The sequence below is a fragment of the Rhea americana genome, unplaced genomic scaffold (assembly GCF_003343005.1).
Source record: "Rhea americana isolate MKP2758 unplaced genomic scaffold, rheAme1 scaffold_8, whole genome shotgun sequence".
NCBI classification, from domain to species: domain Eukaryota; kingdom Metazoa; phylum Chordata; class Aves; order Rheiformes; family Rheidae; genus Rhea; species Rhea americana.
Window position 1 is genome coordinate 6,447,553 of NW_028186978.1, and position 25,658 is coordinate 6,473,210.

At 39.6% G+C, this 25,658-nt stretch overlaps 1 protein-coding gene across 5 annotated transcripts in view; it reads right to left on the bottom strand.

The window, feature by feature from the left end:
- Positions 1–23,798, bottom strand: part of TBC1D1 (TBC1 domain family member 1) — a 107,183-nt gene extending 83,385 nt beyond the window's left edge. For all 5 annotated transcript variants that reach the window (XM_085322726.1, XM_085322723.1, XM_085322725.1 and 2 more), the window contains exon 1: positions 23,262–23,798. In XM_085322726.1, coding sequence (XP_085178852.1) covers positions 23,262–23,678 — 417 coding nt within the window. In that variant the 5' untranslated portion in view covers positions 23,679–23,798. The remainder of the gene's footprint in view (positions 1–23,261) is intronic.
- Between the last annotated feature and the right edge of the window lie 1,860 nt (positions 23,799–25,658).

Consider the following 25,658-nt stretch of genomic DNA (forward strand, 5'->3'; position numbering starts at 1 on the left):
GGCGGCTCCCGCGCCGCCTCCCGCCGGCGCAGCGCGCAGCTCCAAGGGGCGGAAGGGGCGAAACCACGCGGCCCGTGTCGCTTTCTGGAAATGTCCCGGCAATGCTTAAAAAATAAGTCAAGCAAATAACGTTCTATAATAATATAGTAACGTTCTGACCCCCGTGATACAGAATTTGAGAGGCAGTGAGGCACTAGCACGCAAGCTTCTGGCAGGTCAGGGGTGGGTTACCTGCCATCCAGGCAGAAGTGCTTCAACTGCTGTTCTCACTCCTCCTGCCAGGCTGCCTACGAACACAAACACGCACCTCCTCAGCCGCCCGGGGGGAGCTGCGGCCTTCTCGGTCTGCAGGAAGGGCAAGGAAGTAGGAAAAAAAGGCCTGGACTTCATGGGGAATATTCCATTTGCCCCCAAATGAAAAAAAGCCCTTTATTTTCAGTCACCTCAAAGAAAGAAAACTAGAAACTAGATTTGCAACATCGTAACGGGAAAGAAGAGGGGTTTGTTCTGCACCGCTCCCCAATACAATTCAACAGCTCAAAGTTAGACRTTGACGAGCCAGATTCAGGCCCTTACTTGCCCATGGACGACCAACCCACTAGGACAGTGTCCTGACCACAGAGTACCGCACACTTAGGGCTGGTGGAATAACCCCCTGGTCTGAAGCTGGCAGCCGTCCACTTGCCCAAGTCATCACACATTCATTGGAGGAACAGGGTGAAACCTAAGCACAGGGGCTGGTGAGAAGCAGAGCTAGCCTAACAGTCCACAGAGGCAGCAAGGGGGCAGATTCAGGCCCTCCTGCCTCGCTCCAGAGCGCACGGTCCTGCACCTCCGTCCTTAGTTTACACAAGGCGCACGGGACGGCAGCTGAGAGCGCCGTTCCTCACCCCCATTACCACACCGTGCCAGTCCAGCAGCACAGAATCAGGCAGAGAGGGGTTATGAGCCCAGAGAGGAGCCTCCTATGTCTCAGGTGGGAGGACGAGGACAAGCTAACAAACCTAGCAGAGAGCAAGGCGTTCTCATTTCTCTTTTCTGCTGCATCTAATCCACTGTTGACCAAAATACAGCCCAAACAGCCAAACAACGCAACAAGAATTTCATCAGCTGTCACAGAGCATTTTTAAATGATTACATTCAACCTGAACCGTAAGTAACTGCAAGTAACGTTTCTAAGACTGAGTGTAGAAGTCCAGTAATGACTGCTAAGGCTGCACCTGCTAACTCCAGAGTGCGTGTGTGTGGTAAGGGGCCGCAGTGGCTGACAGGACRGCCCTGCTCCTGGGAACACAAAAGAAGGCTTGCACCTTCAGCATTTGCAACACTAAGCATGGCCTTTCAAGCCACTTTGCCTCGAGGAACAGCAGATTAACAAATGAGAAAATAACAAATCCAAAAACCTACACAGAATATTAAGATTGAATCATAAAAGGAGGGTAAAATGCACAAAACGAAATAATAATGAAGCTGTGACATTTCTGTCGTGAACAACGTATTGCTGATTTTCTGAGAACAGAGGTAACCAATCATGGAGGACGTGACCTGGCGGCACGCGTGCCAGCGCATCCCCCCACCTGGCACTGCTGCTCCTTGGCCTCGCTGAGCTGCTGCTGGTGGGAATGAGGAATCTGCTTCTACTGGCTGTTAGCATTTCCTACCCGAGTCTTCAGTCTAAGTAGTGGTTTACCCATCTGTAAAAGTAATGCAAGCCTTGACTAGTTTAGGTGGCTTTCTCAAAAGCACATAGCTCATCAAAGGAAGAAATCAGATGCARGAATTTGAAATTATGAAGATTTCTCTCCCAAAGCAGCATTTGCCAGGAAGCCACAAAATATTGTCCAGTATAAGCTAATAAATCAATGTGTAATTAATTTACTTATGGCAACCTGCTCATGCTTGGAGAGCCCAAAGCCTGTCTGGCGCAGGCATTAAATCAAGTTTACAACCTATGCCATGGTTTCCGGGATTAAAACCCTAACAAATGCATTTCATATTTTCACGAAGGGAGACTAGAGATCCATTATTCTAATAGTTTTACAGTTTAAATTAGAGGTGAATAACAAGCATAACAAGTCTTACTCTTTCATTATGATACYTGCTATGGGCAATTTGACTGAATAGACTTTCTTAGCCATAAGCTCAATGAATGACCAAATATGACTGACACTCACTCTGGTGGTGGTCTCTAAGGGTTCACTGGCAGGATGGAGGGGAGAAATTTTCACTGCTACCACTGTTTGTAATAAACAGAGCACATACATGAATAAAGGACATTTGTTCTCAGAGCTTTAAATTAGGCACCTTACAAGAACACTAGAAGTACTTACTATTTCAAGTATATTACTCGGTCTACTTTTATTTAATACAGCAACTGAGGGCAATTATGTGCTGCTTGTAATTGTACAGTATATCCACTATTTGGTGATAGCATTAGAGTTACTTTTTTCTAACATGGAATGTGAACAGTGTTATTTCTAAGCAATTATTTCTGCCCCTTTCTCTGAGATCTGCTTCCATGGGAGTTTTTCCAGCTCCCCCTTCCCGCCCAGCACCCTTCTGCAGTGTTAAACAATACACGTATCCTCTAGGTCTCCATCAAACCCTGCTGCCAGTGAAAAGACCTGGCTGCTAGCCCCGACTAGAGCTGACTCAAGAGAGCTGTTGCCAGAGTGTCACTTCACTCTGCTGCGGCTTCTAAACCTGCTGTATACAAGCAAAGTTTGTATGATTTTACATGCCCTCTGAAACCATCTACAGGCTATAGTACTGGGAGGGAGAGTGGTCTTGTGGTTAAGACACTGAATTAGGAGTTAGAGTAACAGGGAATAACTTCCAACTCTTGCTGTTAACTTGTTTTGGGGCAAGCTACTTAGCCACTTTCTCTGCTTTAGTTAATCTGTAAAATAGAGATGGTGTTTGCAGCCTTGAAGTAGGAACAAGTGGGCACGTTCATTGGTATTAGAGAAACAGCTGGCAGCTAGGCTCGAGTGTTGGAATATAAAAATGTTTGATAATACGTGAAATTCTTCAGCATGAATGAAAAGGTCACCGTTTTGCTCACCTTCCAAAAAAGATGGTTTCAGTTATGTAGTAGGAACAATAACTGCATTCATTTTTCAGGATGTTCAACTTTCTAAAAATGGAACCTCTATATTTTTCTATTTTAATATTGGCTTGTGCAAATAACTGTCTCTCCAGAAGTAGTATATATCCATTTTCGGTAAATGGAAAAATTCTGTGCCAAGCAATGACATTTGTATTGCATAAACAATAAATAGCACTTCGTACCCCATTATCTAAGCTTATGACATTTAAAAAACAAAATAAACCAWAATCCTTATTCCTGTGAACTGTTCCATGTTATCATGGAACATATTAGCAAGATGTTTGTGGCTGTTTTTTAAATAGTAGCAAATAAAATACCTCAAAGCCACAACTTAAAGCTTRTATACTCAAAAAAACATTTTTTTCAGTTTTACAGCTGTCTTTCACAAATTTACACAAAAACAAATCCTCCCATTATTTCTTCTCAAATAAAGCTCTCTGCATGAAAAGAAAGCATTTGTAGGAACACATTAAGAAGAAAGGAGACTGCAGTCAACCTTTCCACTCGGAAGAGGTTTTTCTAACTCATTCTTGTCTGATTTCATCTTTCTCTAGGTTTAATGGCTGTAAATATTTTTAGAGTCTTCACAGTAGGTCACAACGCAATGAAGTCTCAAAAGAAGTTGCGCTAAGACTGCCAGACCCAGCCTTATCACCTAGAACTGGCTTCTCCTGCTGCTTTTGTGGTAACTCTGCTGGTGGTTTTACAGCAGACTTCCTTTCATTTTGAAGCTTTTCCCTCTGAATTTGATTTAACCGTGTCTCTGCAGCCATTTGTTTTACAAATCATCCCCTTTGCCCACGTTCAAGTTGAGTTCTGCTTCTCTCTTCTACTCCTGTTAGCGTGTGTTCTACAGAAGAAGGTCTTAGTAAATTCAGCTGAATAAATATGAGCAAAGAACATGCCTGCCAATATTTACCAGTATCCATTAGCTGGCCTTTGTTTACAAATACGCCACAAATTTTATCCTTCCTTACTTATTTTTAACTGTGTTAGCTTTTTCTTAAGTCTTGTCTCACCTTTTCCCATGCCAAGTAGTGAGCTAAACAGTTTTTCCTTTATCAGAGAAAAAAGGATGGAAAAGTAACTACTGTGAGAGCAYTGCTTCTCATATGAATTCAAAATGTAGTAATAATTTGGTTCTTATATCCAGCTAGATGAAAAGATATCAAAACAAAGGTCTCTGTTTACAGAACCCCCAGATTTTTATGTCACCTCTAYACGATGAAAGATGAGACAAGAGATTCATCTGGATCCAGTGAAGGGAAAAAGTAGTGAAGAAAACWGACCTTCCTCTGGGTTTCAACCAAAGACATGGTCAAGCCTGACTAGCTGGCTTAACTGTGGTGAAGAAAAGAGTGAGTTTCATTATTCTTTTTGACCACAATGTAAACAAAGTCATTTTTCTCATAACATGATAAAATAAAAGATTAATGATAAACCCAAACTATCTTACTGAACAAGATGTGGCTTAGCCCACTGAARAGAGGGAAGAGTAAAGCCAGCCAGCTAAGCACCAGCAGCTGTGGCTGTCCTCTTACACAAGTGCAAACGGAGAGGATGTTGGCCAGGGCTGCACACATAGGCTAAAGGCAACAGCTTCAGCTCTCACTGAAGAAAACGGCAGGACTTCTCAGTGGTTTTCAGATATTCAGCAGAAACAGAAATGACAAAGTTTGGGGTTTAATATTCTTTTGTATTGTTAATGAAGAGTATAGACTACAGTGCTGCAGCTATCTGCTAACCAGTAGCCAACATGAAAAAGGCAAGACCTTGGCCAGTGCCCCMAAATAATACGCAATTCAATCCCCTTGTGACAGACAGGCAGAAGAGAACCACTCCTCACCAGATCCTGGGGCACCGACTCCAGCAATGGAAGGCTTTCACACAGCCTTTCTAGCTATYGCTGCAGGTTTAGCTCCCTTACATGCTTATCTTCTCAGCTACACAATTTGTAACTGCTAAAATGGCTCTGATTCAAGTGTCATTAGCATTTCCTGGCATTGCCTGCTCAGAAATTAAAGGGGCTGGTGGGAGGTTAACTTTCCTCTTCTCAAACAGCCATATCCATCCCCTCCCCAACAAAGTATCAGAGCAGAACAGTTATCATTTGGGATCCTGAAGGGAGGGATTTGTGAGGGACAGGTGATCCCATACCTTATAGGAGGAAAATGCAAACACCCCAGGGTCACTGTGCTGCAGASAGCAGAGCACAAGTACTGGACCCCAGGGAAGGAAAGATCAACTGGAGTGAGGTCACGAGAGAGATGATAACCTGCATCATGAGGTTTACGTAGCTTTTCTGGTTGGTAAGTGTCTTCTTGATGGGCCTATTTTGGTGGGGGAAAAAAAAGTGGGGTTTAGAGGTTCTTTTTTTAAAGAAACGTCTATCTAGAAAAAAACTGATTTTTTTTTCTATGCCTTGTGGCAGGCAGCTCTGGGGACAGCAGAGTCTTGGCTGACCATTCAGGTATCTTGAGTGGAACAGATCAGCTCTTAGCATTTTATTCAGAAAGTTCTGAAGGGGAAGGGTTGGAGGAAGTCCTTCATCAAATAAGGACTGGTGTAAACACTGCCAAAGGMTCCTCATCCCATAAGGAACCTACTCTTCCCCTGAGGATAAATGTTACAGAGAATCTAAAATCAGAGAGAAGTAGCTTTACCCTTAATACCTGAAGCTGGCTAGAAGAGGAGAAACTGAGAAGGGAACACTTTTAGATATGTGATAGCTGACCAAGAAACATGAGACATACCAAAGGAATCCAGGATCTTGAGGTACAGAAGAAAGGCAACATATAGAGGAAAAAAAGAGAGGAAACCAAGGCTATGGCTCAACAATAAACTCAAACTAGCTTTAGGGTCCAAAAGTTCATAGAAATTGRGACCATATGATACAAAATGCTTACTGGTCTGAGCTTACTCTGCCACTTCAGGGTTTTAAAAACATTGATGAATAAMTGGTGGATTGGCAAGCTTTACGCTGGATTGTACATCTGCTGTCTTTCCTCAGACAGCAAAAAAACATAAAGCTGTCAAAAGCTTTGCCATGGGTTTTAATCAATTCAGCTGAAGCATGATCATATGTCCACATTTGACCTCGATCAAACATGCACAAGTGAGTGATCCAGTCATAATCATATCTCATATAAACAAGCATAAAACCACAGCCTGAATTTGCAGATAACTCCGGGAAGACTGGTGAAGAGATTGCTTTTGAGGTTGGAGGCAAGAAAACCACATGGACAATGTGGTGAGTGAGCAACAGAGGAAACTGCATAGCGGGAAACTGCCGCAGAGAGATGTCAGAGGGTCCAAGCATTTATTCTAGCGGGAAATCGCTGTGAAGAGATCAGAGAGTCCAAGCATTTATTCTGGTGGGTGATAGAGGGGTTTCTGGCAGCCATGAAAGGGGCAAGAAGAACACAGCACAGGTGGAGAAAGCTGGCAGGCTACAGCAGCAGGGAGCAGAGCTAAAAAATGGGGACAGATGCTCCCCAGGTGCAGCGAAGAAGATGCAGGTTGAGCACTTGAGTTCACCAGGTCTCAGCTGCTGCAGAAACAATTGGAAATCTCCTGTTTTTCTCTCTAGATTTCTTGTCCCCTCCACTATGACCAAGCTGAGGGATGAGTCACTGAGCTCTCGAAGCTGCTGAGAGCTCAGAGAGGGATGGAGCAGAAACAGGACCAGGAGCCAGGTGGGTGCAGCCACAGCCACCACCTCTGCTGCACCTGAGGGGCGGCAGCCCCCCACCCTGACACCTCTGGATAAACCATGAAATATGACGCCAGACTTTATTTTTTTAAATCCCTCTGACAACAGGACATGAAGGATGCAGATAACAGTGTCTGGCACAAGGGAAATTGCAGTGACAGAGCCACATTCCTCTCCCCCCAGCTTTCTGCTCTTGCTTTCCCATGGCCTCTTCCTCCCTGGTACCCTTTCCCCTGGCTCCCTCAGGCAGACACCAAGGGCTCCCTCAAGTAGGAGAAAACCCCCCAGATTTTAGGAAGGGCACTCTGGAACACAACCAATTAAGGCTTATAAATAAAGTCTTCCTTGATCTTGAAATCTATGTAGTTAAAGCAAGTTACTTAGCTAAGAAWGATATTTTCTTTGAAAGCATGTCTCAATTCCTTTGAGGAGAAGCACTATCTCACGCTGGAAAAAAAGTTAAAATACTAAGCACTTCTATTACCAGTAATGGATAAGTGAAGCAACAAAAGCAGTCTAGAAAATGTGGAGGAAAAAACAGACTATATTTCATTTGACTGGTTAAAATCAAAATGTAATGATAAAATTTATCTATCCTCTGTGTATATCCCCACCATATAATACATTATTACACATGTCTATTTCCATTATATGGGGCTTTACGTTGGTTAAGATGCCCACATGCATTTTATCCTACTGTAACACTCTAGTAATGCATAATACAAAATRAACAATTTTGTACATGTAGTTTTATGGAGTAAGAACCCAGCTCTATTTTTACATGATTAACTATAAACATGAAAATAGTCCCAATACCCTAAGCATATATTTTTTTGGTGTACCTTAGTTGAAACAGCAGGAGACTAGGAAAACATCCACAGCTCCACAGTATGGAGTGCCAMGAAAAGTAGCCTGTCTTCTCAGTTTTCTACAATATAACTTTGTAATCTGATTTATGCAAAAGAATAATTAATTTTTCATAATTGTGATTTCAGTAACAATCCCTATACACAGTACACAGATTTTACTGTAATTTTACTTTAGTTCAGATATTCTTAAGCAAGATATATTTCATGGTAAACAGGAAAAATCAACGGTTTGAACAGAACTTTAGCTTTAATAATCATTTTTCCCCCTCAGAAAACCGTAATATTCTTAACTTTGCAGGGGGAGAGGAGGAGTAAAAACTAAAAATTCAGGTTTACAACTCAGCAGGTCTAGGTTCCAGAACTCACCTACAATGCAACACTGCTATTGCAACATGCCCATGAGGAACATGCACATGTGAAAGCTATTCATTTGTAACAAATCCAATCCCACCTCCACTAAAATCACAGACTAAGCTTCTATTATTTCCTCTTTTTATCTTAAAGGTAGGTAACACAAAGAGAAGCAAATACCATATTTTCCTGTTCTTTTCCAGAATCAAGCTGAAGAAATTTTAATTTCTGCAACGTCGCCCTCATATCATAAGCCGCCCTGTTGCAGTCCTTGCAGACAACCCGCAGCGCGGGAACTGCAGSGGGCTCTGGAGAACTCCGGCGGCCCGCTGCCACCAGTTAAGCAGCTCAGCAACGCGGCCCAGCCCACGCTCTGCACCCCCTTCCCATCGCCAGCCTTCCCAGTCGATCGCAAGCTGCAGCACAGCCCTTCCCTAGRCATTTCCTGTGTACAGTGACATTCAGAATACCGCTGGAAGCTTACTATTATCACAATCTGTTGGTACACTAATTTTGCATGACACATTTAAATTTGCCTTTTTTATTAAATTATCTGTAACTTTTATGTCGCACTGCTGATTTAATTCCTTCTCAAGTATCTTGAGAGTGGAAAATCGAATCAGCAATGTTCCCTAAGAGATGTAACACTGTTTCTCATCTCTCTCCTTCCTATATTCTTCTCAGAGTTTAAGATACATCAAATGAATCTTAGGCAACAGAGTGGACTCTTTTTTCTTGTGCTTTTGTATGTCTTTGGCTAAGACATATTGTCTTTTGATAACAGCAAAGGCCACAAAACTGCAGCAAAACATCTTTAAACCCACGAGCCACTTTACCAATCTGAAAACAGCATTTTCCCATGCTCAGTTATTTTTGTAGTTCCTGGCTTCAGTGCAGACAATACTCTATGTACATCTTGTTATTTTAAGTCAATTTTATAACTGACTTGTAAAACTACACTGAAAAATATTTATGAAATATAATGCACAATACAGAGACTTTTAAAATATAGCAACAGGATTTGTCCTCTTGATCTTCTGTGGTTTTGATAGAGCTGAATCACTTCAAAGGGCTCAGGATATATTACTGTAAGACCCACTGCATGTTTCTGCCACATGTGCTGACTGCACTTCCGCTCCTCTGCTAAAACAATGGAGCACTTAACAAGCTGAATCAGCTGTCCTGCAACCCCGCAGCCACACAGACTAAACCGATTCATCCAGCATAGGCTTCTTTAACCATTTCTTAGGACTGAGAATGCCACGACGGATGCGTCACTTCACATATGTGAGTGGTTACAAGGCTTCTGGAACAGGTAAAATTCAAGAAATGTCTTCCTGAAAACATGCTTTCACAAACAAAGCCTACTTCCTATGTGGCACGCTACTGAGATAGATACATACATAAAGTTATAATCAAATAATTAAGGGACAATTCTACCATTTCTTCCCACATGGGTATTTCTCAGTACCAACGTGGAATTCTGGCATTCCAGAAAAACCTGCAAACGACAGACCTCCTCACTCAAACAATCGTATTCTACGTTTAAAACGAGAACCACATCTGCCTGCCATGGAGGCTCCAGCATGGCATGGAGGAGGAAAGCAACACAACTTAAYTTGGAACGTAGAGAAGTTCAGATACCATTGAAACCTCATGAGTTTGAACATATATATTTTAATATGTGCTTGCAGGAACAAAGACTCAAATTAGTATAAGTGAATCTCAGAAGTTAGCTGAGGAGGGCATTACAACCTCAAGACGTCATAAATCCTTAGTCTCTTGTTGGTTTCAGTCAAAATAGGTTTGTGTGTTAAATGTACACTAGCTTTAATAATTTCCCCAGTTTGTTTTTAACATGCAAAAAGCTATAACATACAACCAAACAGTAAGAGCTTTTAAAAAAAATGAATGAAAGAAAATTGCGTTCTCTCATTGTGGACTGAACTCCAACTGAGACTGCCTCCTGGAAGTCATATTCAGGTGCAGCTGAGCTATCTCAAGCTGAGATCAAGACTTTTTGAGTAGATCAAGATACGTGTGCATGCATGCGTAAACATCAGAACAAGGAGGGTATCTGGATAAAGAACATCTGTCATATATGCAGTTTTTACATGGCTTGTTGGATGTCCACAGACTCAAGTTGCATGAAGAGTTTTACTTTGAGACCTTGCTAGTTTGTAACTTAAACAAGAAATGTACCTATAAATCAGAAACATATGTTTTGTTTATTTAAGGATCCTGGGAACTTTTCTGACTCTTGCAACCCTGCCTTGCAATCCACTGCATATGAATATTCTATTAAAACAAGAAAACTGAAAAGCTTCTACAGAGAGAAACAAAAAAAAAACACATAAAAAACAAACACCACCACCACCACCCTTCATTTTAAGTAAGAATTTCAAACATATCTTCTGCAGTACAGAAACTACCTGTAGAGTTCCCACTAAAGGCTCCCTGCCAGCTAGAAGGAAGGATGCACACAATCCATGAGTCTAGCTCATGCACGCCGAAGTTTGTTCTCCTCTGGATATAACCAGTTCACTATGGACAGTTAATAAACATATATGTAAATAATACTCTGAATCCTGCAAACTTCCAGAAGAGAAACTTTGGTGCTTAGGACCAGATGGCCTGATACAAGTATACTGTATCATGACTGAGAGCTAACACATTCTCACATCTATCAGATATCCTGCTGAGGGTAACTGAGATATCCCAGAATGCCAGCTGATGCCAACCTCGCAGTTAAGCACATCTTGTTTTATCTAYGTTAATGCTCAAGAATAAACTATATTTTGTCTACGTTAATGCTCAAGAATAAACTGTATTTTCTTAGCAGCTCCAGGAACACTAGCATTTTGGTTCTAGAGATAGTGCTAACCCACTTTTGGCTTCCTGTGCAAGCTCACCATACAGCAAAACACCAGCTCATTATAATCCTTTTACAAGTATTTATTGCCAAACAGAATACGAGCAGAACCCAAATGGAATTTCAAAAGGAAAWTTTGGGGGAAAAAGAAAAAGTAAAATGAGACTGATGGTACCGAAATTTTTATCTAAAACCCACCAGAATATTTGCATTGATACCAACCAGTTTTAGATCAAGCCTTCAGTAACTCTACAATAAGGCAAGGAATTCCCCTACTGGTGGAAAGCAATAGCAGTACAGGTGAAAACTGTCACCGATATCACAGTATTTTACATTTGCTCTGGACAGCCACTAAGTGGCACTTAAACACTTCATCTTAGGCCACGATGGCTCTGCAAACTGTTGTGAAGAGAGTGGGGAAATAAGCATTACCCAGTCCAATGTCTAATACCTCTTAAGAACAGCAAAGTTTACTTCCTGCAATTAGAGAAGCTCTACAGRCCTGGCTACATAAGGGAAGTTTACTAGCAAAAATGCTGAACAGTGGTCCACAGAATCAACTGCTTCCTCTCCTAAATCTCAGTCCTGCTCTGGAAACCAGAGTGCCTCATTTGAGTGGATCATTACCCACTACTGGGCCATTTTGAAATATGCACTAGTCAGAAAAATGCAAGCGTCATAGCAGTTGGACTGAAGGGCAAACTGAAGAGACCCTGACTTCTTGATACAACTTCTAGCAACGCCTCCGAGTTCATTTTCAATTACAGATCTCTGCAGGGACCAATGCTATTTGCACTGGCAGAAGCACAGTAGAACTGGATTTTAGCAGTCAGAAGTAAAATAAGGGATAAATCAAGCTTTGCTCTTTTTAAGATTTGAGCTTCTTAAGATTTTAGTTTATTATTGCCTCTTAGGCATATGTTGTACTTCCACTTGCATTTTTAAAGAAATAAACCTGTTTTCCCTAGTAGCAGTGTTCAGTCAACCATGTTAATCATCCTGAATACACTAATGCATTATAGTTATTTATCTCATTTTAAAKGGCTCTGTTTAATTAAAAAATGATTCTGAAGGAATTAATTACAGAAATTGGATACCTTTTTCCCCCTCTATGAAAGACTTAGCTGTCAATGGAAACATATCTGAATATAAAAATTACAAGCAGAGTAATGCATTTGATACTTCAAATGTTAACCAAGCAAGTGTCTGCAAGTGTGCTTAACTTCACCTTTGCAAGTATTTCTGATGCCTTTAATGGAACTAGCCTGAACTTAAAAGCACATAGATGTTCTCAGGATCAAAGCCTCAAAAGTAAGATTTATAAACAGTTTATTTTTTAGGATCTCAGAGAAACACATCTGTTTAAATTAGCCTCAGGTTTAGATGCAAAATATGCAGCCAGGTATTAGCTACAAGCTTAATTTTTTACTGCTGTGCTGAACGTGACGGAATTACAGAAATCTCAGATAAACCAAATTATGAATTTCATCTTTTATTCTCTTCCTGTGAAAGTTCATTACATTACAATTATGAACATAGTATACAAGCAATAAAGCAACTTAACAAATCATAGCATATCATGATTAAGAGAAATACAGTTTTTAATCACATTCTGCTCATTATACACGTGTGAAACTAGTACTCTTTTTTTTTTAAGGCTAAAACAAGAAATTTGGAAACTGAGAGCATTCAGTTACACACGGAGATGGTGTTTAGTGAAAGCCAGCAAGACCAGCTATAAATCTCGGTAACTGTCACTCTGGGAAAAGCAGTAGGGAGGGTGGGAAAGAAAAGAGCAATATACATCAATCACTAGCTTCATACAGAGGACAAACCAAGTATAAACTGGCATTATCCACTCAATCCTTATATCAGATCCTCGATAGTGAACCTTTAGGGCAGATACACATATCCATTTAAGCCCATATTTTTCCAGTCACACAAATCATTCTTTAGGAAAATATTTCCCACAGCCCTTTCCATAACTTGACGTCCACAGAGAGGGTAAAAAAACAGCAATATAGAACAACCACGGCTACAGCAGGCAAGGGAAAGCACTGACTTTACGACAGTGATTTGTTACTGTTATTCACTTTGACATATAACAGGATGGGAGATTGTGCTGCTAAAGTAAATACAGCAATTATACATGTCTCCTCTGCTTTGAGTTGCTGTTCCAGTACTATCAGAGAGCTCCCATCTGATGACCTTGAGGGCACAGCATAAATGTCAGCCCAACACAGACAAAACTAAATGAAAAGCCAATTGCACGGAACATAGGAACTATTTCAGGAAAGTGATATACTCATTATTATTCTTTATTTATTGTCATCTTCATGTTTTAATGAGTAAGGCTCTATTTTGCCCACCAGGGCCATTTTAGAATCTGAAGAAAACAACATATAATGACCTGAACATTAGTTCTATGTATAAAGTATCTCCAAGAGAGCTAAAAACTCAAGTTTTTCAGATAAATTTGTGTAACCAAGAAAACAGAAAGGTTTTATTTTTACTAAACTTGAGGGAAAAAAATTACTGATATAGGACCAGTTCTACAATGATTCATGCATGAATCACTCTGGAGTCTGTCTGGACAGATCTTTACTGATCTACATGACTGATACGGCCTTTGCTTTTTCATATATTTGACCAATACTATCTTCCTACATGTTTAARATGGATTGTAAATGCTTCAAGTGTTATTTTCATTAACCAAATTGCATTGTTTTTAATATGTTACTGTACTATGTGTCAGGAAAACTAACATTGTATTAGACATGACTGATTTTTATGAAAGGCAGTTCTTCTTTCCCTCTAAAATATAATTCTTTTACTTTATATTACATATAACTATCACTTTATTATATCCACAAAAATAATTTTAAAAATCACAGTTGTACATACTTTAACTTCCTTAAAATCATTAATTAAATGAAAAATAAAAACTGTCTACTAAAACCAGATTAGATTTTCTGACTTGTGTTTGGAGTTCAATAGGGCAGCATTTTACTAAGTGTCCTCTAGTCTTAAATGAACTTTACCAAGCCACAGCAAAGGGTAACTGCAGAAAACACAGAAAGTTCTTTATCATTAACTCCTCTTCTTTACAGTATCACATATTCAGCTTAATATTCAGTGTTGAAATCAATCAAACAGTATTTTACAAACTGTTAATTTTGTATTTGTGCAGATGCAACCTAATTTTCTGGAGACATCCTCTCTGTCACTCAGAACTTTTGCCCAGGCACAACCCATAACTTTTTTTTGATTCCTCTTCCCTGCCTCCCCCTRAGAACTTTCTGCTGGCTGAGGCTGCAACGAGACTAGGACACACTTACGTGCATTTCCTTTCACCCCTATTGCATCCAATATCTTTGCAGAGGTCAGACTTGCTACCCTACAATAAGAGGAGCTGAGTAACTTTGCTGTTCACATACGCTGTTAGTGGTACTGTTGTGAACTGGGGAACCCAACATGCTTAGTGCTGGGGTAAAACACAGACAAATATAGCCTCTCTCCTGGAGACCTTTATTTTACTTTTTGAGAACTGTGTTAATTCAAAAAAACTAAGGAAAAAAAAGAATAGATACTTTATACCCCAGGACTTTAAAATGTGACCCCATACTGACAGGTCCTAAGGATCTTTCCACATGAGCAGAATCAGAAGGTGGAGGTTTCAAGAAGGCAATACAGAACTGACACGCTATGCATACAGTATATATTGTATACCACTTAATTTACCTGTCAAGGATGCATATTCAGTCCATAAAGGCTTATAGTCTTTGCATGTATGGAATGGAGTAAACGATCCAAGGCAGAGGCAGAATCTCACTCACTGCCCAAATATTTACTATAATTCATAGAGTTATTCMAAATAGACTGTTTTAACATGGTAGCCTGCAGAAGCAGGCACATGATCTGATGACACAAGAGGCCTCTTTGAATCCTATGCACCAATTTAGTATCTCCATGCTTAAATTAAGACTTATGAGAGCTTGAAAAAGGCAAGATGCATTTGACCTGATACTCTCTTGCTCTCCCTTCCTATCACCATCTTCTCTCCCCTTCCATCTTAATCACTGCAGACAATTCATAGAACAAGAAATCTTCAGACATAGTATAGAAGAGCTTTATCAAAGCATTTGGAACATACATTTTGTCTCCTCCTGTAATCTTTTTCTTCCATATTCCAATACCACACATGATTGCATTTCACTGCACAACACTGCAATTATCATTTCCAACACTAAGAACTCATAAATATCTTCTTAAACACTATAGTTCTTGAATCAAGTGAAAGGGTTTTTTCAGCCACTCTATTATGTTATGGCCCAAGTGCACTAAACATGCTCAAGTGTGCAGAAAGCCTCGCTGAGATTTTCAGTACAAGCAACACAAAAATTTCCATGACCAGAGATATGAGGAATGGCACAAACATCTGTGCACCTAAGAATGGAAAAGATTCTGGAGGAAGTTCCCCAAAACTCTAATAATGTGGAAAAAAGCAACAAAAGCAGAGCTGGCTGGGAACATCCTTCTGACGTTGCAGTAGCCCACTATCGCCTTCGAAAGAGAGAGAAAAAAAATGAATCTTTGGGACACTGTCTGCAATTCAGAAGATCAAGCTCAAATTCTCAGTGCTGTTGCAAATTTGTGCTCCTGAGGAGAACAGCCTAGACTATAAGACTCCCTCYTTCTGAATGACTAGTCTAGGTACACATTTTCAATTTCCAGTGCTATTGGGTTTTGCCTCTAAACAGGAAGGACATGTGAGGCCCCTCAGTACAACCCACGCATGGAAGGCAGGACAGTCTCCTCTGAGGGGACAGCAGGAGAGTTAACTCCCCCGGCCAGGCTAGGTCTGCCTGTTCCCACACAAATGCTCCAGGCACCAGGTTACACGGCTCTTCTGTGCTCAGTGTCATCAGATCAATCACAGGAGATTTAGGAGCTTTGCCAAGCGGTGGGAAGATACACATTGAACCTTCACACTTAATCCTTCCAAGACAGAATTAGTTCTGGGCATGCACATTAATTTTACAGATCTAGGGACTTCAACTGATGAAAAACTAAGTGCAACTGCGAGATGTCCTACAAGATTAGGCATGGGTTCTGACTGCTGCACTGTCAGAAACCAGCACCCAAATTCTTTCGTGCTCTCAATCTCTTTACACTCCATTTCCCAGTCTGTAAGATGGAGACCATAGTTCCTTTCTATGTGAAACAAATTTCTGAAAAAGAAAACTGTATTGCAGCACTGGAGGATACTTGAATATTATGGCCTATCAATCCCATTACTTGTACTGAACTTCATAAACCACCAGCATCATATACTGTAAGACTAAAGTAAAGGTTAGCAGTCAAAAGAGAAGTCATCACATACTTGTTAATTATTTTTTAATCTCGGTTCCACTGCTCTGTATTTCTGCTATAATCCACAACAAGAAAGTAAAGGAACAATGAATAATCTTGGCATGATCTTTGGCTCTAAAATGAGGTGCACATAACAGATTAAGTAACATGCAGTTACTTTCAGTATTATTTAAGTTGAAAGGTCCTAAAACAACGTCACTGGATACAGAATACTATACTCTTGAGGTAACATTAAAAGTTCTTAACAGCCATTCTGTAGCAGAAGTACCTTTTTCTGTGTGATTTAACAGACTGAGGAAATTACAGGAAAATACCACTTTAATGGTGACTGCATCACCATTAGAACAGGAATAGGCACCTCCCTGACTAAGAAACATTTCATCTTCCCTGTTAAGACATTATCTCCGACTTCAAGCCAGAAATAGTGATAGTATTGCACAAACGACTTCCTCCATGGGGCAACCAGAAGTTAAGGTTGAGGAAAATCACACAGTATTTTGTACAAGAAGATGAATACACGAAAATTTCAGCTGGGCCAGGATTTCGCTCAGGAATATCACAAACTCGCTCTATATTCTGACAAGAGCCTCATAAAGGCTTGAGACAAACACCGCTAGGGACAAGGTCAGTGGCTGCCAAAGCTCCTAAAAGAAAAGRACACACACAAATCCTTTGAACAGGTCTCCAGCCCAGAGCTGCTGCAGTCGTGGTTATGCTAGAGGCTCAGGTTCAGCGTGGACCCGGTTTACTTTGTGACAGTGGCTAAAGCATAGCTGGCTGTTTGCATTACATAGGATACTCTACTAAGACTTACAGAGATAAAGTTTGATCTACTTTATATACTGTACTATATATGTGCACAAATACATATTTGAGCCTTCATTTGTTTGGGTTTTTTTTTTTTTTTTTTTTTTTTTTTTTTTTTTTTTTTTTTTTTTTTTTTTTTTTTAACATTAATTTCCCCAGTTAGCACTGAGGAGATGGAGAGACACTTCTTAAACCAAAAGCAACAGTAGCAGCTTGCAATTAAGGAAACTTCATCAAAAAGCAAAGGCACATCTGAACAGGAGAGAGAAAACACAGCCAAATGAAGCTCTCAGCTGTAATGAAGTAAATCCAGCTTCTCCATTCTGCTTCCATGCACTTTTATGATTAAAGAAAAAAAAAAATCAAGTTTTAATCTTTCTAAACTCATCAAGCAAAAACACAAAGTAGAAAAAGCTCACTTCTATCTTTACAATTACTGTCCCTGATTTTCTTTAATAAATGGAAATGGTCCATTTAACAAAAGAATACTTAGTGAGGCCATACTTTAGAGTCCAGTGCAAAAATATGTTGTGTAAGAATACTCAGTCAGGAAGCTAAGCCTCACAAAACTGCTTTGGAGTTCATTGAGCTTTTGCTATTCCTTTTATAGATGAATAATGTGAAATTCACTCACAGCTTAAGCTCTGGGCAGCCTCACAGACAGCTAAGTCTCAATTATCTGAAACCAGCTTCTGCAGTACATAATCAGATCACAAACCACATAACGAAGTGTACTGCATTCCAGGTAATACAGCATGATCTACTTAAGTGCATAAGCTATTGTAACTCATAAAAGTAGGTGAAGGTTATTTAAAAGGTAGTTTGGTAAAGTTACTATCAATGCAATTGGTTTGATAAAATATAAAGACTTCCAACAATAGGAAAGATCACTCTTGTAACCAAATAGCACAGTAGGTCAAATGCTACATTTTAAAAGTGCCTCAGTTAAGGAGATGTGGCTTATCTATGTCTACTACAGGATAGAATTGCCTCCACTGAAACCAATGGGAAGAGTGTCATGGACTTAAGGCTCACATCAGAAGCCCCTGTCAGCCGCTACTGCACAGACATTGCCTCCCTCACACCGACATTCCTGCAGCTGACATAAGCCCAATTCCTGGGCCAAGGGCTGTCCCTGCTTTTTGACCCTGCAGAATAAAGATTTAGAAGAATCAAGCAGACTTGTGTGTGTCTTGTGCATCTGTAATCCTGCTCAAATCAGGAACAAATCATATCTCTACAAAATAGGAAGAAATAGTTCTGTCCGGTGTTTTCCCATTACAGCGTTAACAGTTTCGATAAACACAAGTATATATATTACAGGTTGTTATGACAATTTGCATCCAGACTTCTGAAAAAAGTAAGAACTGACCTTAACCCTTTGAAAATCCAAACTGAACTTAATTTCTTCATATCCTAGCTCTGCTTAAGTCATTGATAATCTTACATAAATACTTCTTATAAGACACCTGGCTCAAGTTTTAATAATCTCTCTCAAATCTTATAAACCTCCAGTTTGTATCACAGAAGGAAAAAGAGAAACTTCCAAACGTTTTGAGCATCTGTTTCACTAGATAAAGGCGACAGTGTTGTCTGCCAACTTTCACCCTGTATTATCAACTGCAATTTGTGACTGTCAGTCTTCTCAGTAAATTCAAACCAGAGTACATATTTGCAATATAAGTTAGCCCTTCACTTTGTGAGTCATCTCTTAGATTTCTATGAGACCACGAAATAAGGAGTAATAGTTCTAGCGTTAAAATAAATTTAAGAAATGTAAGAAAGGACAGAACAAGCTTAGCTTGCCTTACATCTAAACTAGCCCAGGGTTTTATTATCAGATAAATTACAGTCACCAGTACTCCATTTGCCAGCCCAACCAACCATCAAATAGGAATAAACATATCTAAGTAAAACAAACCATTTGATGCACCAAAGAAGGATCAACATAATGAGGCACAGAAATACTTTTCTAACTGAAAAGAGGAGCAGAGATTACTCTTTTTCAAAAATGCTTTGGCTACTTTGTAACTTTAGAGACTGGTACCCTGTGACAGCATTCTGTTAGCTTCTCCTCATCTTTCTCTTTCATTCCTCAGAGTCAATTAAGCAAGGAGTCACATAGCAAGAAAGTAGAGTTGTGTTTGTGAAGAATGAGTTTAAAGAGAACTGCACATTTCATCCACAATTCCAAACACTGTATCTTTCAAACCACTACACTGAAAGTGTAGGACAAAAGAGACAAATTTTTTTATTGGAAATAGTTCTCAACAGCAATGATGCCAACAGCATCACGGGTCTGTCAGACTTAAATTTCAGACCAGAGGTTACTGGGAAGACGCGCAGGCTGGTAACAATTATGCTTGCATTACACTTGTACAGCATCAGACTCCTCCAGTTAAGCTGTACGGCAAGGATGCAGCTTCTTACCGCTCAGTGTGGCATGCACAGTCCCTAGCTGTGACATACTAGTAGTCTTTGTCACCTCTCCAACACAATATAATTCAATCCATCTCCATTCCTGAGCATCCACAAAGAATACGCATTAACACTTCAGCTCCATCATCAGGCAGAGTTTCCCAGTCATGAAGCCACATCCAAATCTCCACAGAATCGGGGTGAAGGGATAAGAAGCTGCACTGTCTCTAACAAGTGGAAACTTACTGGGATCATCCATGAGGAAGGAAGGAAGGCTCCGAATCCCACAGGTGACAGATCTACTTAGAAAGCAGAACTCTAATCCATGAGAGATGCTATCCCTAGGCAGTGCCTCAAACCCCTCAGAATTCCTTCTAGTACTAACTGGAGTGGAATGATCTCTATGTGCATGTGCTTGTCTTCAAGCAAGGGGCCAAGCAGCAGTTTGCCAGAAACGCTTCCTCCATCCTYCCCTGCTTACTGCTACAGCCCAGCAGGGCAAGTGAGCCACGATGATACAATGGAAATAATTATACAAGATCCTACAGAGTGAAGACAAATATCATAATAGAGCACTGCCTGTTCTTTTACTTCTAAAGGAACAGCACAAATAATTCCTAGCAAAGAATTCTGACATTATTTAGCATTACTTGTCTACTGATGCCTTCTCTAAAGAGGACATGTTCGTAATAGAATAACAATGAACCTAACAATTCTGCACTCATATCCAGAAAAAACACCACATACATTTCCCCCCATGCCTACCAATTCTAGATCTTAGCTAGCAAAAAAAAAACCTGTCTCCCATTAACAAAATGCCTTCTTACTATAATCTCTCAGTAATCAAGTATATGTTCAGGCTCAATATATGCATATAGAGGAATACAACTCCAGTCTTTCTACAATGCATATACTAGAATTTTGACTATTTTGTGGTTTTCTATACCTCCTACCACCTCCACTGCTATTTCTTTGCCTGCAACAGTTCAAGTTTCTTCTTGTCTTCCTCAAAGGCCTTCACTGTTCAGTCTTCCATTTACTTGCTTTCCTCTTAATATATTAATCTTCCTAGCCTACTTCTCCCATAGACATCCTTCTGCCCTCTTTCACTCTACTTAATGTGGAGATACACTCAGAACTTACTTTCAAAAGCACAATTACCTTCTACTTAAAATCCTCAGTTAGATCTGAGTAATCTGAGAACTGTGTCGAATATAGCCCTACCACAGATTTAGCTGTGAAAATAAAAAGAACTGTAGCTCTTGTAGTGTGCAATATATTATCACCAGTAACTTTTTTTTTTTAAATAAAAATAGATGAAGTACATTTATCACAGAAGCATTTAGGTTGAAGATCATTGGGTAAAATGTTTTTATCAGTGCCTAAACCCTGTGACTAAACCTATCTGGAATACAATGGCTCCTTTACATAGCCAAAGCTAAGGGAAGAAAAAAACGCTGAACATTTTTTTTGTCTACCAGAGGCTCAACAGACAGGAAAGTAAGCCTGACAGTGCAGTTCAGCCTGGAAGACTGCTCTTGATTCTTCAGAGCAGATGTTGCAGATAATAGAAAGAAGTCCTTGCAAGCAACAAGGTCAGCACAGGAGTCTTGCTGAGTGACACAGGCTACAAAAGTACATTTTCTAAGATTTGTTTCTTAGGAAGGTAAATATAAGCTGCAGCAACCTAGTGATAAATTCTTCATCCCAACTCAGTCATTTTTAACAGTTCTCTCAGTTTATAGCAAAGATATCCAGTACACTCCTATGCTTCGAAGCTGGGTATCTGCAAGACACGTAACCAGTTCTCTCCTCTTCATAAATTCACAAACACTAAATAGATAATAAAATTTACATTAAAATACCCAGGGAAGAATAACAAAATCCCGTAAAGCATAAGGAATATACTTATAATTATTCAGAAACTACACCAAATTTCAGTAAATTGCCCCAGGCTTGACTTTTTGAAATTTTGGCATTTCCAGAATCCTGTTGTTAGATTACAGGCCCACAAATGCTGGTTAGATGTCTACCTCCTACTTAGGAACATAGCTTGCAGAAAAGTCAAGATAAACAGCCTTTCAATCAAGGCAAGTTAAATGACTAGAATTCAATTTCCTGTTGAGGGGGTGGGTAGTTTTCAAAAGGACAGACAGCTGTGTGGATCTGGGGCTGGATAGTCAAAATAGGCACCCAGAAATTCTATGTTCTATAAAAAAAAAAACCTGTAGCCAGAAAATTTAACTACAGACTTATTTTGCTCTCTTTCATCTCGAACAGATCTAAAATGTGATCAAACATGGAAAAAAGTACTTGTTTTTCAATCTGTGGTTGCAAAAGAATATGTATTGCAGGTGATCAGTGTTGCTTACTAACCGTAATCCTGTAAAACCACAAGCCACAAAATGAAGCACATAAGCAAAATGCATGTAACAACTTATATTGAACACCAAGTCTTAAAACATCTMTTCCTTATTTCTACTTCCTTACATACATACATTTTCACCTCACAGGATTTCTTACTTGAATGCCTATGATTTAGAGCATATTTGCCTTCTAATTTACTGAACTGTCTTTTTATCTAGGGGGATTTAACTAAAGCTTTTTCCATATGTTTTGAGCTCTAAGCCAGAGACCACAAATTTGGAAGTGTACAATATTTTGCTATTGGGCAGAAAGGCGTAAATCCCATGTGCATTACATATTCAAGTAATACCTCCAAGGTGCCTCCGCAGGGCTTCTCCTATGAGTTGAGCAAGAGGCATCTAGCAACGTGCTATTTTCTGACATTAGAACTAGAGTCTACACTCACGTGATGCAGGATGTGCCACTGCTCTGCTCACAGTAGATTATCAACCTATCATTAGGCCCTGTGCCAAATTTTGCTCCTTACTCGCTCAGCGTCCTTGTCTTGCATTACTCTCAAACAAGAGAAGAAGAAATCAACTATTTTTAATGCTGCAACCTTTCCACCAAGGCCAAAAGTTTCTTGTGCGAAATGCAGACTGAGCCAAATGTCACCCCACAGAGCGAGACTTGCCAGAGAAGCACTGTCTCACAGCCCCCGGCAGCCAGCCTGCGTATCAGATTTGCAGCTCTGTGCTGTGGCCTCTCGTCTGCTCTCTGACATCACGTGCCAGGCTCCGTGGACTAAAGCGCCAGGAAGAGGTTTCCACACCACGCTGGGGCTGGAGATGTGCTGCCATTAAGGCTCCACCCCATCCCTCCTCCTCCTGAGGGAGGAGGCACCTCTCTTTCCCAATAACATAGGTCCCCACTCAGGAAAACAGAAATTTGAGAGGTCTGACTTTAGGATTAGATAAAGTTCACAGAGACTAAAGGGTGAAACCTTAGCCCTAGTGACATCAACAGGAAAGCTCTCACTGACTTAAAGAGGGCCAAGATTTCAGCCTGTAACTCAAACYAAAGTGTTTTCTAACCCAGGGAAATTCAGGCTCTGATCTGACGAGAGATTTACRCACCTTTCACTTCACATACTGGGTAGTTCAAATTCAATACAACTGTTGACATTAAGTGAAGTGAAACCTGTTGGTGAGTTTTAGAGAGATCTAGTCTTTAACTGTACATACCACCTTATGATCACACACTGAAGCTTCAAACAGCACAGAAGCTAGTGCTGACTTTTCCACATTCCCACCACACTCTGCAAAACACTTGATAATAGAAAAAGAGCAAATTTATAATATAATTCTGAGGGTTGGTTGCTTGGGGTTCTTCTTTTTTACTTACTTTTGTTTGATCATCAGCTTTGAAAACATAGCAGACGCTTTGCTGATTTGCTGCTCCTTCCTTTATCAGACAAGCGAAGTAGCTTGGATCGTGGCTGTTGTGAATCAACTTGTGGACATGCTGTGGCTTATACTCRAACAAACTTGAACAAATCAAAGGGTCCCACTGCTGGTTTTTCCCCCTGTCTGGTTCACACCGTAGACTTGCTGGTGAAACATAAAGCCGGATTTGGCTGGTGTTGGGTTCTTCTTTGGCAGGCTCTGTACTGAGCCGCCGGATCTCTGCCACAACCCAAGGCAGCATTGACATGGTGGTTAGTGAATGCACTGGCAGAGAACCAACAAGCTGGAGACTGAAATTCACTAAGAGATCATTAGATGTGTGATATTTTTTAGCTTTGAATGTTATTGGCTCCATTTTACAACCTTGAAGAGAAGCTAGAATAATTCACCGATATTTCAGGTCCATGGAATGATGATATTGGGCCGGTTCCTTTAAGTAAGAAACAGAGGAATTCTGAAAGGAAAAAAAAAAAAACAGTCATGTAAGGGCTGCAACAATTGCTTAGATTTCCTATTAAAAATGAATGATCAGTAATAAAAATATCTAGTTGATTAACATCAGAAGATCAGAAGAGACATTTGATCGTCTACCATTATCTACCTAAATACATGTATGTTTTCCCTACACCGGATCTTACTATTTAGGTCCAACAATCATAATAGCACTAAAACACATTGCTTGGAAAAACATCAGTCTGGATTTAAAAGTGGCTCTTACAAGCCCTGTTTAATCACCTAATGATTAATTACACTCAAAAAATGCACCTTCTTTCTAGTCTGTTCCTGTTTACACATATGCAGCTACTTCAATCTTATTATCACAGAAAAGAACTCAGGTTAACTATTATCACCTCCAGGATATTTTAAGTTAATATTTGCTGAAATAGTTACACATCCAGGAAAACTGGCTTATCTTTCTTCTTCACAGGATTTTAAATTTGGCCAGTAATATGGAGTCATTTAGTTGTGTATAGTTTGCCAAGCAATCGTCTGCTCTTATCAATCAGACCTTTTCATTAAATTACACTCTTCATGCCCCTGGAAAAGCTAACAACACTAATTGATCACTGATAAATCTGTCAGATAGCACAGATAAGCAACGATCCTTACAGCATCCCACTAAAAAACAAACAAAACGCAAATGATGATTCATTATTTATGATTGTATTTTGAGGCCTGTCAGCTAGCCAGGAATATTTAATGTTTGCCATATTGACATTTTCTTTTCTTAAAATATCATATGGAACCAAGTTAAATACTTTATAATACCCTGTTATACTCTGCATGTACTACTATTATTGTATATTAATAATTTCAATGAGAAAAACAAACAGCTGCATTTATCAATCAATTTAGTTCTGCAAAACCTAGAGTCTATAAAAACACATAGACTGGCATTTGTTATATTATCACATTCTACCTCTTCATTAACTGAGTGGTTTCAGCTGTTGCACTATTTTGTGTGAGACTGAAGAGAAGCTGACAGGCCTATAATTGCCTACTTTTAGTATCATGAAACTAGTTTACCCTCAACCTTATGAAACTTTCCCATGAAAGACCTATTAAAAACAACATGTGCAGACTCAAGAACTCCCTTTAATTGCATACATTATACAAATTTTAATTATATTTGAACAAACAGTTTAGTAAATGGCATCTGTTTGCAGTATTTTTGCCCTTGTTCATTTGCAAACTGATTAAAAAGTAGCAGTATTTTTCTCGTGAGTTTTCATTAAACTTTGTCGTTCATTTGTCCTTCTGAAAATATTTTCAGGCTGAGTTTCTAATGGCGCTGTGCTATGTTTTTTGAAAAAAGAAAGTAAATTTAAAAAACTGAGGTTAAAAAAAATTTTGGAGAAATTTCAAGCTGGAAATGTATTTCAAAATACACAAATGTTTAAAATGCAACTAATTTGCAAATAAATAGGAAATAAATGGTTATGCAGTAGTTTTGTAAAGTGTAAAAACTTGAGGACTCTAAAAACCAGACGCTTGGGTAGATTTACTTTTTTGGAATTTTTTGCATCTTATGACAGATGAACTCTATGGCTATGTTACTGGTTCCACAGACGCCAGATTTAGTCAGAAAATCCAGTAATGCAGTTTTCAAAGAAAATATCATAAAATAAGTAACATTCTAGATGTGTAGGACAACTTTTTAAGAAGTATTCACCGAGTTCTAGCCTTTTTATGAATTCATGTGCATGTGCCTGTGTGGGAGTGGGAAGGAGAGTCACATAAACACAGAATCTTTATGGCTCATTTTAACTACACTAAAATGTCTTTAAATCTTTCTTTTTGTTTCACAAACAAGCAAGAAAACAAGCATCTCCTT